The sequence below is a fragment of the Streptopelia decaocto genome, assembly GCF_964273445.1.
Source record: "Streptopelia decaocto genome assembly, chromosome: 1".
Taxonomy (NCBI): domain Eukaryota; kingdom Metazoa; phylum Chordata; class Aves; order Columbiformes; family Columbidae; genus Streptopelia; species Streptopelia decaocto.
In genome coordinates, this window is record NC_138663.1 from 58,392,212 (window position 1) to 58,405,877 (window position 13,666).

Below are 13,666 nucleotides of genomic sequence, written 5' to 3' on the forward strand. Positions count from 1 at the left end.
GATAGTAGGAGACCTTTTTTTTTAAGTCATGACATCACTTATTTGTAATGGAGCAGGAGTGCTGAAAGCAGCACTGTGTCTCCCTCTCTCAGCAGCGGGAAATCACTTATCTAATCTGGTGATACACCCCTACCAGCTCTCTGAGGTGCCTCTCCCCCTTGGCTGTCATCCGAGGAATGCAAGACGTATGTGATCATGCTGCTGTCTCGCTCCGTCTATCCCCCACACCCAACACTGTGGAAGGCACTGACTGATTTCAGCTGAATTGGAGAAACAGGCAGAAGTTTCAAGATACTGAATTTCCACATGAGGTGAATTCGGTTGCTTTTAGACACTGGATAATCTGCAGGGAAGGGACTGTTAAATGCCATCCTGCTGCTCAGAGAGTTGCCTCTGTAAGTCTCAGTTCATGTGAAAGTAAGTTTTATGGACTCTCGTATAAGGTTTTCTGGTTCTTTAGCATATAAGTGAATGGCATGACCTTGATACCATGTTCAGTTTTGGGCTCCTCAATACCTTGAGGTGCTGAGCAAATTCAGAGAAGGGCAACAGACCTGGTGAGGGGTCTGGAACACAAGTCTTATGAGGAGCATCTGAGGGAACTGGGGCTGTTTAGCCTGGAGAAAAGGAGGCTCGGGGGAGACCTTATCGCTGTCTACAACTATCTGAAAGGAGGTTGTAGCATGGGGGGTGTTGGTCTCTTCTCCAAAGTAGTGAGTGATAGGTTGAGAGGAACAGCCTCAAGTTGTGCCAGGGAAGGTTCAGATTGGATATTAGGAAAAATTTCTTTATGAAAAGGATTGTCAGGCATTGGAACAGGCTGTCCCAGGAAGTGGTTCAGTCACCATCTCTGGAGATGTTTAAAAGACATGTAGATGGTGATCTCAGGGAGAGGACGTGGTTTAGTGCCAGTGTTACAGTTGGACTCAATCTTGAGTGACTCTTCCAAACAAAATGATTCTGTGATTCTACAATACCACCCTCAAGCCCTTGATCTTCAGTGTGGTCCATTACCACTAGCAAGAGACAAGAGATGCTGTGGGGACCAGCTGGTGTCAGTGAGGAGGAGACAGAGTTGTCAAGGATGCTGTGATGGGTACACCCTTTCCAGCCTTTGCTGTCCCCTGTCATTCATTAAAATGACTGTGAGGCCTGACTTAGTTTCCACCTTCTTCTATTCTTCAGCGTAACACCCCAAACCCATTTATTAGTGTGCTTTAGAGGTTGATGGACTTATTATTGCCCACTTTTGATGAAAGCCTGAGCATGCAATGCCTTTGCCTCCTCCCTGCTGGCTGCTGAGGCAGAGGTGCAGGGCTGAGAGAGGTCTGGGCGGTGGGAAGCAACCGCAAATGCTCTCCTGCATCAGGGACCCTTTTTCTTGTGAGGCAGTTTGGATTACAATTTGATTACTTGCATATTTTTCCACTACAAGTCCTTTCTCTAGCAATGATAGTCATTCATAGAACTGAATGAAACACTGATCAAAAAGAGAAAATCTGTTTGACCTATTCTCATTAAAATCCCAGTGGTTTAAGTTTTACTTAGTGTGGGTAAACCTCTAAGATTTAAGGAGCAGCTGACTCTAAAAATACTGTCACTATTTTATACTAAAAATAAGATCCTTAGATGTTGATCTGTGTTGTTGCTTTTACTTGCCCTCTGATTTCTAGCTTTGAGAACTGCAGTGTATACATCTCCAGTTCTTTTCTCCAGAATTACAAATGCTAGAGAAATTATTTTAGAAGTGAAGAGTACAGGTTTGATTAAATCACTTGAAGGCTAAGTTGATCTTAAAGAAGAATCTTAAAGTGCCACAGGAGCTGACCACCTTGCTTTTAGTGTTTCCTGAAGTTAATTTTGCTTTTGTCTTCTCAGACCTTCACTGGACAGAGGCCAGAGGCATTAGGAAACATAGTATGTTCAGAAAGAGGAGGAATTATACGATAGGCCTTATGCTCTATCATATGTTTACCATCACTAGAGGCAACTGGTAGTAATTCAGTACCTCCTTCCCCATCCTGTCCCAGAGAAAACCAAGCCTTGCATGCTCTGAGGGCGTCATACGATTCTGGGGTTTCCCATATAGATCATACCCCAGGTAGGCTTCTCCTTGGGTGTTAGGGATCCCCCATGCACAAGGGGGATGCTGCATGGAAGTTCATCCCCAGCACACCCAGGTACATGCAGAAGAGGGCAGGACAGCTGGAGCTGAGACCTGGGCAACCACAGACCCATCAGACAGACCATGACACTGTGGGCAGTGGCCAGATGAGTGGGACACTTGCCACCTGTCTGGGAGAGAGATGCCCACAAAGCAGGAGATGTGCAGAGCAGGGTCACTGGAATGACCATGGAGACCTGACTTATGAGAGGAGGCTGAAAGATTTGAGTTTGTTTATCCTGTGAAAGGCTAAAAGAGACACAGCTCCTTCTAACAAATACAGTGGTTTAAGAAAGGGTTTTGTGAGATGGTGCCTGCAGTAGCAAAGGTTTAGACCCTATGGCTCTGGTGGGCTTTGCCACTCCTGTGCCCACATTGACCAGTGAAAGCACAGGAGGGAGAGAGAAGAGCACAGGCCCAGCAGGCAGGAGCAAGCAGAACATCTTAGAGAGAGTCTGTCACCTTTGGAGTACCTTTCCTTCAGGTATTTCCTAAAGGCATTTTAATCTATTCAGATACATCTTTCCTGGCATTGGCTAATTGATGGTGGAGGGGGTGAAAAGGGTGAAGGAGGATTGATGAGGTCAAATGGTTCATCCAAATTTTTATTCCTGTTGTTTGTCCACCCGTCTCCTTCCCACTGTTTCCTGCTGTTACGAGGTGAGTCCGTCTGTCCGTCTGACATGCATTCTTCTTGCACAGCTCATTCACTTGTTCCTGCTGTCTGGTTTATTTTCAGGGAATGATTATTCAGTGAACTCCTATGTACATGCTTCTGGAAAAGTCTTGTGGTATAGATTATAACTCCTTTGGCAGCATTGTCAGGAAAAAAGTTGTACTTGGCCCTCACAGAAGATAATTGTAATACAAATCATGAATTCCAGCTCCATTGTACTTCCTATCCTAAAGAGATATTTTCATGAGCAACATAAAGTGGTTCTTTCAAAAGGTAGAGTCTGATAGGCCCATGTGCGATGAGAGGAAAACTAGCTTCTCGTCAACTAACTGTATAATTTTTATTCATTATATGCTTAGGCTTTGGTGTTCCTTTTTCCATCTGAAAGCCTGAAAGCAGTTCAAGAACAGCAACAGCAGTTCTCATAGCTTTGTCACATACAAGCATTCAGAAACCAAGAATAAAGGGAACTGGAGAAATAGCAAGAATTACTCAAAAATCATTAATTTCTTAAATAGTATCTTCATTTTTTGTTGGTTTTGTTCTCCATTGACTTTTGGAGGCTTAAAGAATTCCTGCTTTTTACATATTCACACAGAAGTCTAATTTAACTTTGTGTCTTGCTTTTAAGTAACAACCAACCAGGGTAGTTTTTAGATAGGTTGTGGACACGTGAGAGATTAAAAAGCTTAGTAGATCAAAAAAACCCAATGTGCTTGTCACTGCATGGACACACTAAGCCTGTCTGTTTAAAAACAAACAAACAAACACACCTTCCATGTCTCCAATACACAAAGCCCAAAGCCTTTGTTACATCCCTATTCCTGCATTACTGTGCCACACTGGAGACAAGCAGACCATTGGCATTTGGTCGAAGAGCAAACTGGGATGCTTTCCTGGGGTTGCCCCTTGACACACAGGGTGAAGTTTAATAAAGACAGCTACTGAATACCAAACTTTTCACAGGATGGTTGAGGCTGGAAGGCATATCTAGGTGTCTCCTAGTCTAGTATCCTGCTGAGACAAGGTCACCTTGAGCAGAATGCCCAAGACCATAGTCATTAAGGTTATCAGTATCTCAAGGGATAGAGAGTTCAGAGCCTCTCGGGCAATCTGTTCCAGTATTTGATCACCATTACAGCAAAAAGGTATTTTCCTTATGGAATGTAGTGTATTTCAACTTGTGCTCATTGTCGCTTTTCCTTTCCCTGAGCACCCCTGAGAAAAGTGTGGCTCCATGATCTATACTACCTCCCTTCAAGTTTTTATAGACATTGACAAATCTCCCCCCTTATGTACCAGTCATCAATGGCAAGCACACAAGATGGGAAACTGAAAACAAGTCAGTAGCCTGGACAAAGCAATGCAAGGATTACAGCGGATCTCAGTCAGAATATGAGTTAAAAATAAAATCACTGTTGCACGTATGACAAATCTATACTGGAACATATGAACAGTAGTATTATATGGAAGTCAAGTGGCCTGATCCTTCCATCTTACTCAACAATGATCAGGTCTCTGCTGAAGGATCATAGTGAGTTTGAGTCAATGACTACTGTGCTGCTAAACATCACCCACAAGAAAACCTTATTAGAATGGGGTTGGTTTTGTCTGGGTAAAAAAGGAAGAAAAACGGGTAAGTCTTCACAAGAAATCTTCAGGTTCTACGGGAGGAAGTAATGGGCAAAAAAGTACAAGCTTAAAAAGTAAGCAGGGAGATTTAGGTTGGACATTGGAAAACTTTCTAAGGCTGTTAAGACACATTACCTAAGAAGGTTCCCCATCTGTGGAAGATACAAGAAGGTTATGTAGTATCTGCAAACAATGGGAAAGGTAGAGCTCATCTGGCACAGGAGAGAGACTATGTGATATCTTGAAGCCCTTCCAAGCCAACTTTCTGTTATTCCATGAAAAATGCTTAAAATACAGTTTGAAAATGTGCCTCCCATGAAGCATTAAAAGGTATGATGTCATGATTTAATCCCAGGCAGCAACTAAAGACCACGCAGCCACTCATTCAGTAACACACCAGTGGGATGGGGGAGAGAATCTGAAGAGTATAAGTGAGAAAACTCATGGGTTGAGATAAAGACAGTTTAATAGGTAAAGTAAAAGCAGCAGCACACGCTATCAAAGCAAAACAAGGAATTAATTCACTGCTTCCCATGGGCAGGCAGGTGTTCAGGCATCTCTAGGACAGCAGGGTTCCATCACATGTAATGGTTACCTGCGAAGACTAATGCTTTCACTCCGAATGTTCCCCGCTTTGCTCTTCCTCCAGCTTTATATATTGAGCATGATGTCGTATGGTATGGAATATCCTTGTGGACAGTTGGGGTCAGTTGTCCCCCTTCCCAGCCTTCTGTGCACCCCCAGCCCACTCGCTGGCAGGGCAGGGTGAGAAGCAGAAAAGGCTTTGACTCTGTGTGAGCACTGCTCGCAGTAACTGAAACATCCCATAAACCCAAAACATAGCCCCGTACTAGCTAGGCTGAAGAAAATGAACTCTGTCCCAGACAAAACCAGCACATATGGCTATCAAGCCAGGCATTTCTACTGTCGCATGATTTAAAATAAGAAAGTCCTCCTTGTTTTATTATCAGCAAACAAAAATGGAAGCTCTAAAATAGCTCACCAAAAAGATCTCCAGCACCTAGAGAACACTGATGGGAGAAACCGAGAGTACCTTAAGATTTAATCCAAATGATCTGGAGAGATTTCTGAATCTGAATTCCTGAAATAGGTATTTTTAACAGAACTATCCTCAAAATATCTGTGGGCAACCTGCCCAATCTAGGCCTCACAGACATACAAAATATTTCTACTCTCATAGTCTGTATTACGTTATTCTTCAAGACAGATCGTGTCACGTTTGTCACACATGGTTCAGTCTTGGGCTAAATGTTTTTGCAGCCACTGGCACCATTGCAAAGCAAGTATAAAACACCATCAGGGTAAGGTAATGCCTTCTTATATTCAATGAATCCTAATGCAAATGACTCCACAAGGCCGCGGGGAGCTGGGCTCTCCTGTTTTATGCATAGTTACCTGTCACTCTATCTGCACAGGCTGCTTTCAAAGCCCTCTTTGTCTGCAAGGTAAACTCAGGCTGGAGATGATCTCAGACTTGAAATTCCAGCCAAAGGAAGTCATCAGGCTACAAAACCCACAAAGTTAAAAATACAGGGAACGCTGGAAAATCAACAGGAAACAATTTCTGCTGACTGAAGCTTCTTCCAAACACCAGCTCGCAGTGGCCTGTTGGATGGGACAAAGCCACTACATGAAAGCAGCAACAATCCTTAACTTAGTCCGTGAAATGCCAGGAAAAGATTAGGATTGCTCCTCAGATGTGATTGTATTTCTGGATGTTTCGGGGACAGGGTAGTGCTCTGGGTTTGCTGAGTCCCCTGGACCACCTACTCTCCATTCCTCACTCTTTGCCAGGGTGCCCTGGACAATGGTTACCAAAGGGGATTTCTCCCTTTCTTGTGGCTCTTGACATTAGCAAGCCTGAAATTGGTCCTGGCAGTTTGGTATGAAGTACTTACCAGTTTGGGGGATCCCCAGGCCTGTTTGGACTTCAGGTGTCTGAACACAGCTTTGTTTGGTCTGACTGCCTCAGGGACCACCTGTCAGACCAACTTAGTTAGATTGTAAGTGCCAACTACCAAATGAAGACTGATGATTTTTGCCCCCAGCAAAACAAAGTGTTTAAGCTCTTTAGTACAGAACTCTTATGGAAAAAAGCTATGGAAGAAAAGCACAAAAAATATGAAAACACAGACCTAAAACTTCCTTCTCTTGCTCTGGTTTTCACATTAGATGAGGCATCCCTCAGCTGCAGAAGCTGAAGATCCAGCTTAGTAAAGCTCTGCTTTCAGAATGGAACATCTCTGAGGCATATGCAGATGCAAAGGCAGGAAAACCATCTATCCTTTCATCTCCCCAGTCTATAGAGCCTCTCAAGGCCACGTGTAAGCTAGCAAGCAGGTATGCTGTGTCCAACTTACCTTAACCTGCTGGGAAGCTCACTGGTGGTACCCAGAGCATCTACTCTTGATAAATTCGTTCAAGATGGAGTCCTCCCTCCCTGCGTCTATTGAGGTTGTTTAAATGTATGAAATGCAGAAGTCTTTTAGAGGTATAGATTTTCCTCTCTCTGATTCAATGTGATCACTGAAGAAGCATGGAAGTGACCAAGGCAGCAACCTGAACCGCTGCCATTCCCTCTGTGTGTGTGTGTCTGTGTGTGTATGTGTTTCAAGTAGGATTTATTTCTTGGCAACAGGAATTTTCCCCCTCCTTTCATTGTAATTGGGAGTTACAATGATGTAAGAGCATGCAAGGGTGTTACATTGAAAAGTTTATGCAGGGCAGCAGACATAAAGTCTTATTACATCATCAGGTCACCAGTCCACAGCCGTTGCTTTAAAATTATGTGGATTTAAGGAAAAAAAAAGTTAGAAGTGGTATTTTCATTTGTCATCTGGCTTCTGAGCCTTTACAGGTGCACTAGTTCTCAATTGGCCAGTTTTTTCCATGTGTTCATGAAGATAAAAATGCTTTTTTAAATTTTGGTTGGGTTTTTTTGGTATAAAAGTTGTTCCTGGTGCTACCTGTTGGTTCCAGCTAGTAGAAACGTCAGAAGAACATTAAATAGTACAAGGTTCTCAACAAAATCACAAGCATTAGCAACACCACCTGAGTGCTCTGATGTTAGGTAGCCATTAGTTAGAAGATGATTTTGCTGCTGTCCAGTCTCCATCATACTAAATCTGAAAGAAATGAATTAACAAGAAAGAGGAAAAAAAAAAACTGTTTGAAAGGAAGAAGACTAAATTTTCTGTCTCAGAAAATGAAACTTGTTTATTTATATGCACAGGCACTAATTTAAGATTCTGGGTCTGTACCGCTATGTTTGCATTGTGCTGGAAACAGAGGACTTGCGTGGCACAACAATAGGCTGTTCCCATCTGGGGTCTACTCATTTGCTCAGAAAGGACAGGGTTAGGATTTGGAGACCAAGACGAGCGCTGACCAGCTAATCCTGCCCTCCTCCTCCTGCTGAGAGTGGCCTGAGACCATCGAGTCTCGCTGTCACTCCTGTCTGATGGGCAGCAGAACCAGCGGCTACATGAGGGATTATCACACCTCTCCATCAGTTAATCACTCTGATTTGTGTCTTAACCTTCACTGACACCCATTGCAGTTGTAATCACCTCTGTGCACATTGCCTTTTTCTCCCTGTAGCTTAAATATTCCTTGTCAACCTTTCCAGCCTTGTAAGTCGCACCTCTTTTAAAAGATGGAGTGTTTAAATAATTGGGCAGTACTGTTAATAGCTTATCCAGCTTTACTAACCCTTTAATAGTTAAAATCTTAATAAGTAAACCACATCAGGTGGGTTTCTCTGCTTATCACCTTCCTGCAGCATAATTAGGCTTTTTTGCTATTTAGGGAGGTTTAAATCTTTTCTATTGGGTTTATAACTGGCCAGTGGCACGACAGCCAATTCAGACATAGTTCTAAGCAATGTTTCCAAGTGGAAACTTGGAATTTGAATTCAAATGACCTTACCTCTTTTTATTATTATTATTCTTTCCTGTATGTGATTTTCAGCTTGCTCATTCTTAATTCCTTCAATACTTATTACTGCAATAAGCCTAATCCTGTATACTTGTACACCCCAAGTGTGGGAACCGTAAATACTTCTGCAGTCTCTCCAGGGCAAATCAGCTGTAATTAGATCTCCCGTTGCCTCATGGAAACAAAAAATTAAAAAGGAAAATAAGGAAAGGCACACTCCACCTGAAGACTATTCTGCATCTGTGTCTGTGTGTTTGTGTCTCTGTAGTCCTCAAGTAACGCTCTGTCCTTTTGTTCTGCTCTAGGCTGAGTTCTCCGAGCTGAACCTGGCTGCTTATGTCACGGGTGGCTGCATGGTGGACATGCAGGTCATGAGAAATGGCACCAAGGTGGTAAGGTGAGGAACACCAGCTTTTCTTGAAAATTTGGCTTCCTGAAGCAATGTTGGGGCAAGCAGGATGACCTCAGGGTCTGAATGGTATCTGAACTAAGGCAACACAGCCCTGATGACTTCAAGGTTTCCTGGAAGCTGTGGAAAGACTGACCTGACTCTGGTGGTTTTATATCAGGTCTCAGTTGCACATTATGATGTACTATCATTGTTTCCAGTCCAGACCCTTCAGGCAACCACAAGTCCCTCCTTTTCAGGTTCTTTTTAGCCTCAAGCTTCTAAATAAAAGTGACAATGGATCTTCCTTTCCCTTGATTTTTCTCTGCTTCTGTGTCAACTAACCTTTATTGTAAACAGTGGTTTGCATTTATCAGCCTGCCTGTACTAGGTCCTGATCCCAGTAGACAAAGCCTTTCCATGATCATGATCCTTGCAGCCTGGTTTGCTTCAAAAATACTACTTTTTTTGCCAGAGATTCCTAATACTCTGGCCTTGCCCTGTGGTATGTCTCAGAGGTAATACCATATCTCTGTTTGATGGCATTGCTCCCCTTTTTTCTGCCATCAGAGTGCCTGCAATTTGGAGTTAATGTTAGAGACATTCTTACTGGTGCTATACAAAGAGCAGTGTGTTATATCTGTGTATGATAGTAAAATGCCTCTGTTTACACAGCCTTGATAGTTATTACTTTTCACCCTTTTATTCCCAAGCCTACATCTTTATGAGTTTGTCGTTACAACTTCCGAATCTACATTTCGTCTTTGACACAGTAGCTTGTTTTTGTTCGTGTTGAAATCTCATTGCTATTCCAATCTGTCTTTCTAACCTTCCAACCTCTCTACTTATTTCTGTACAATTCCTTTGTGTTTTTCAGTGTACACCTTGTCTCTGAGTATAACATTGTTCACACATTTAATCAATGCTTTTGTCTGTTTGCTTCTATTTCAGACATAGACACACATAATGTAGCATGCAGGAATATTTTTGAAAGGGAGTATTAGAACAGCTGAAAAACGGTGATTTTGAGAATTCTAGTCTCAATTTAATTTCTCAAGACATAATTTCCAGTCCAAACGGTGCAAAGCAACACTTGTCACTGCCAATTAGCTATGACTATGGTCCATCAATCCATTTCAAGTCTTGACAGCTCTTACTATATTGGCAAGTCTCTATTTGTTCTTTGGTACAATTTCACAAGTCTCTGCTAAAAACTTTAAAGGTTGAGTCTGTTATATCCATTTGCTTTCTGTCATCCCACAAAGTGTATGTCCTGTGAACCAGCTGCTGGAGCATCCATCAGACAGTGTGCCATACTAATGCACTCTTGTGTTCACTTGCTCACAGCACTGGAGGGTTTCCCAAGAACCATTTCCTAGGTTGATCACATACTCATTTTCCTTCCCATGCCTTTCCTCTCAAAGCCATTCAAGCGTCTGGCAGAAAGATCTTGAGCTATTAAACTGAAATTGAAGACAAAATTTATTTCACAAGAGTGTCTGGGGCATGGTGTTAATATTTCTGCTTGCAGTAAATACACAGGTATTCACAGCTAGCGTTTTTGCATGGCTATTTTATTGTGAAAATGTGTGTTTTTATGACTGGCATTAGTTCAGCTTTTTTTGTTTTCTTCTATGCATGTTTAAGGACACATGCATTTGTGTGGTGGGAGGTGAATTTGGCAAATAAGTACTTGTCTGGATACCCAATATACATGGTGTGTGTTTTCCACGGTTTGTTACAGTCCTTACAAGCCCTAGGCATTTGTTTACAGCCTGTACTGATGTGCCCCTGTCCTGCCATCTCCACAAGCTTAAGAGCTCAGGCCAGCCAACTTCCACAGCCACTCCTACAAATACCTCAGAAGTTACAGAAATAAAAATTCTTCTTCACTTTAGAAGGTGAATTATGGAATTTACTGCTACTGAGCTGTGTGGGGGCCCCTCAGTTCATCCACATGGGTGCAGCTTGCTTCTCGCTCGCCCCAAGTGCCCCCGTCCTGCCCACAGCCATGTCCTGCATGACCACAGACACCTGTCAAGGTGCCCAGCCACATGAAGATGCCAAGGGGGACACCCTCCACTCACATGTGTGCATCAGCTCTCCTGATGATGATGCAATCATATACATCTTTTTTCCATCACTTATTAGGCCTCTGTTAATTATTAAGCAAAATAGTCACAAGTCAGAATGTTTCTAGATGGTGAGATAGTCATCATGGTTTTTGAATACTCAAAGTCCTTGGAAATCCCATCAGCAAGTTACAGGAAGGAAATACAACAGCATCATGCTAACAGGCAGATTTGATGTTCCCCTGCTGCAGGAGTCCTGGCTTCTTCACACTCCTCTTCAATGCAAAGGCAATAGATCATGGTCGTTTAGTTGAAAGACAATTAATATAATACAGAGGATTTAAAATTAGTTAAATAATAAATGTTTCTGACAACAAAAACAATCATAATAAAGAAACCACTGGGCTATTCTCTCCAGTTTGAAATTAAGTCAATTGATAAACTATATCTAACAATGTATTAGACTATTAAATTCTGTCATTTTGCAGGAGGTCTCATAGTTATTTCTTTACACATCCTATTGCATGTTTAAATCAAAGCTCTGTCTTTGCTGATTCCTTGATCCTTCTGACACCTTGTAGTTCGGGCATTCTTTCTGACCCTGTGCCAACTGATTTGAACTGCACTAGGAAAAAGTTGTGGTTGTTTCACCTGGAAGATAAATCCCCTAATGACAAGGTATAGCAGTCAGGGAGCCCTACACTTGCCACTTGCCTTGGGCAAATTAAAAAAAAAAAAAAAAAAAAAAAAGCGCTTTAGAAACTTTATTGACTTTATTGTTAACTAAAGACAGCGAGGAACTGGAAGTATACAGACCTCCATGACTACTTACTTGCATATCTTGAAACAAGTAGGTACAAGTAAGTTGGCAAACAACATAACTGTAGCCAGGCATTACTTTGCTTGCCTGATTTTTAAAACACGTATGGCGTCCAGAGCTTAATTTTACAGTAACAGAATTCTGGGTCTCCACCTCCTCTTTTTTAGCTACTAAGTTCTGCACATCTGTAGGATGGGGCGAGGGATTTGGTCATCTCAGCGAAATATGCTACTGGAGAGAGAGACCATCATCTAACAAACCTAAAAAACTGCATGTGTTTTTTCTGTGCCACTTCCACCATGGCATTGTGGTGGCTCCATCAACCTATTCAGCACATTTGCTTCAGAGTTAGAAGAACTCTGGCATATCTTGTGCAGTCTCTTTCCTATTTCAGTGCCCTGTAACACATGGCCTGACTGAGGACAGTGTATGGGGATGAGCTGGGCACCAGGAGCAGTGTTGGGCTCAGCCAGGGCTGGCAGGGGTGAATCAAACACACATCGGTTCTTGTTACACCAGCACTTCTTTGGGTACAATTGGCACCAGAGCTTACCCAGTGAAAAGGTAAATATGGGAAGCAGGAGGTGGCACTTTTACTCATCCCAAAAGATCCATCACCAACTTAGACATAGCAACCCATTTAACCGAGGAAAGGAATCATTTCTGGGTGCAAAAGCTGGACGACTAAGCAGTTTGAAAAAACACATATGTGGGCTGACGCCTGCTTTTAAATTACCCAGGTGGATTCTTCATCCTCCTTGCAGAGCATCCACAATTTCCTTTTGCACAGGTCTACATACACACACACACACACACACACACACACACACACACACACACACACACACACACACACAGAGTGAACTGTCTGGAGTCTAATTTACCTTAGAAAGCTCTTGGGCAGTGTCACATCTGCTGGGGTTAGATGTAAGGAATAGGCTTTTCATTTTCACTTTTCTTCAGTTCTCTGAAGGGCCCTTCATACCAATGTTTCCACAGTGCAAAGAGGCTGTCAGTACTGGCACTGTACCCATCCTGAGCTCCATTTATGCTTTCAGGATATTATAAAAGTGTCTTAGTATAAATGAGAATTTGGGCTGTCTCTGTTTCTGACAACTCTTAGACTCCCAAACTATGATCTCAGCCTCTGCATTAGATTAAATGCAGTTCTGTGTTTGCCTTTTGGGCTTTGCAAGCCTTCAGCTATTAATTCCAGTAGATGTGGGAATAAGGGAGGGATACGTTGAAAATCTGGACAGCTTCCTTATGTGGGGAATACTAATGTCTTTGGGAGCATTTCAGACTTTTAAGGATATAAATTAATCATGCACCAGACTGCTCTCATCTCCTGTCTCCCTGTGGAGCTGGTTCTTTTGCCATAGGAGGTGATTATCCAGGGGAGAAAGCACATTTTTGAGTGTGTGCATGGGACCTCCCACAGTGGTGGCCATACCATTTACAGTGTGATATGCAGACTCAGCATAATACCACAGTATGGACAAAAGGTGATGGACCAGGAGATGCCCAGGGGCTGAAATGGGGAGGGCCCTGGGTGGAGCAATGGCCCTGGCAAGAGAGGAGGGGTGACAACACTGACAGCAAAGCAAAGAGGAGCTGAGCACGGTGGACAAATCTTTGCTGTGAAGAAGGATCTCTGCCCTGGAGTGGTGTTTAGTCCTACAGGACTTGCCTGAATTTGGCCAGTCTGTATAAGCCTGGATGACATGTCCTTGTCACTCGCAGATGTGATGGGGTCAGCAAATGCTCCGATTCCTCCATACAAGCCCATTCATTCCTTTAATTAACACAGACATTCCTGTTGGTTCCAGCTGATTCAGCGCTTCTACTACAATCTGCACTCTGGTAGTCAGCCTGTTGAATCACCATCCCAAACAGACCAGGACCTGAAAGTGCTTTTTTCCCAAAACTTATTTTTGCACTGCAATCTGAAGTACAA

The 13,666-nt window shown here is 42.8% G+C and overlaps 1 protein-coding gene across 2 annotated transcripts in view; it reads left to right on the forward strand.

The window, feature by feature from the left end:
• Positions 1-13,666, forward strand: part of SYN3 (synapsin III) — a gene marked incomplete at its 5' end in the record, with an annotated part of 177,392 nt that overhangs the window by 17,019 nt on the left and 146,707 nt on the right. For both annotated transcript variants that reach the window (XM_082044580.1, XM_082044581.1), the window contains one exon: positions 8,735-8,826. In XM_082044580.1, the coding sequence (XP_081900706.1) occupies positions 8,735-8,826 (92 nt within the window). The remainder of the gene's footprint in view (positions 1-8,734; positions 8,827-13,666) is intronic.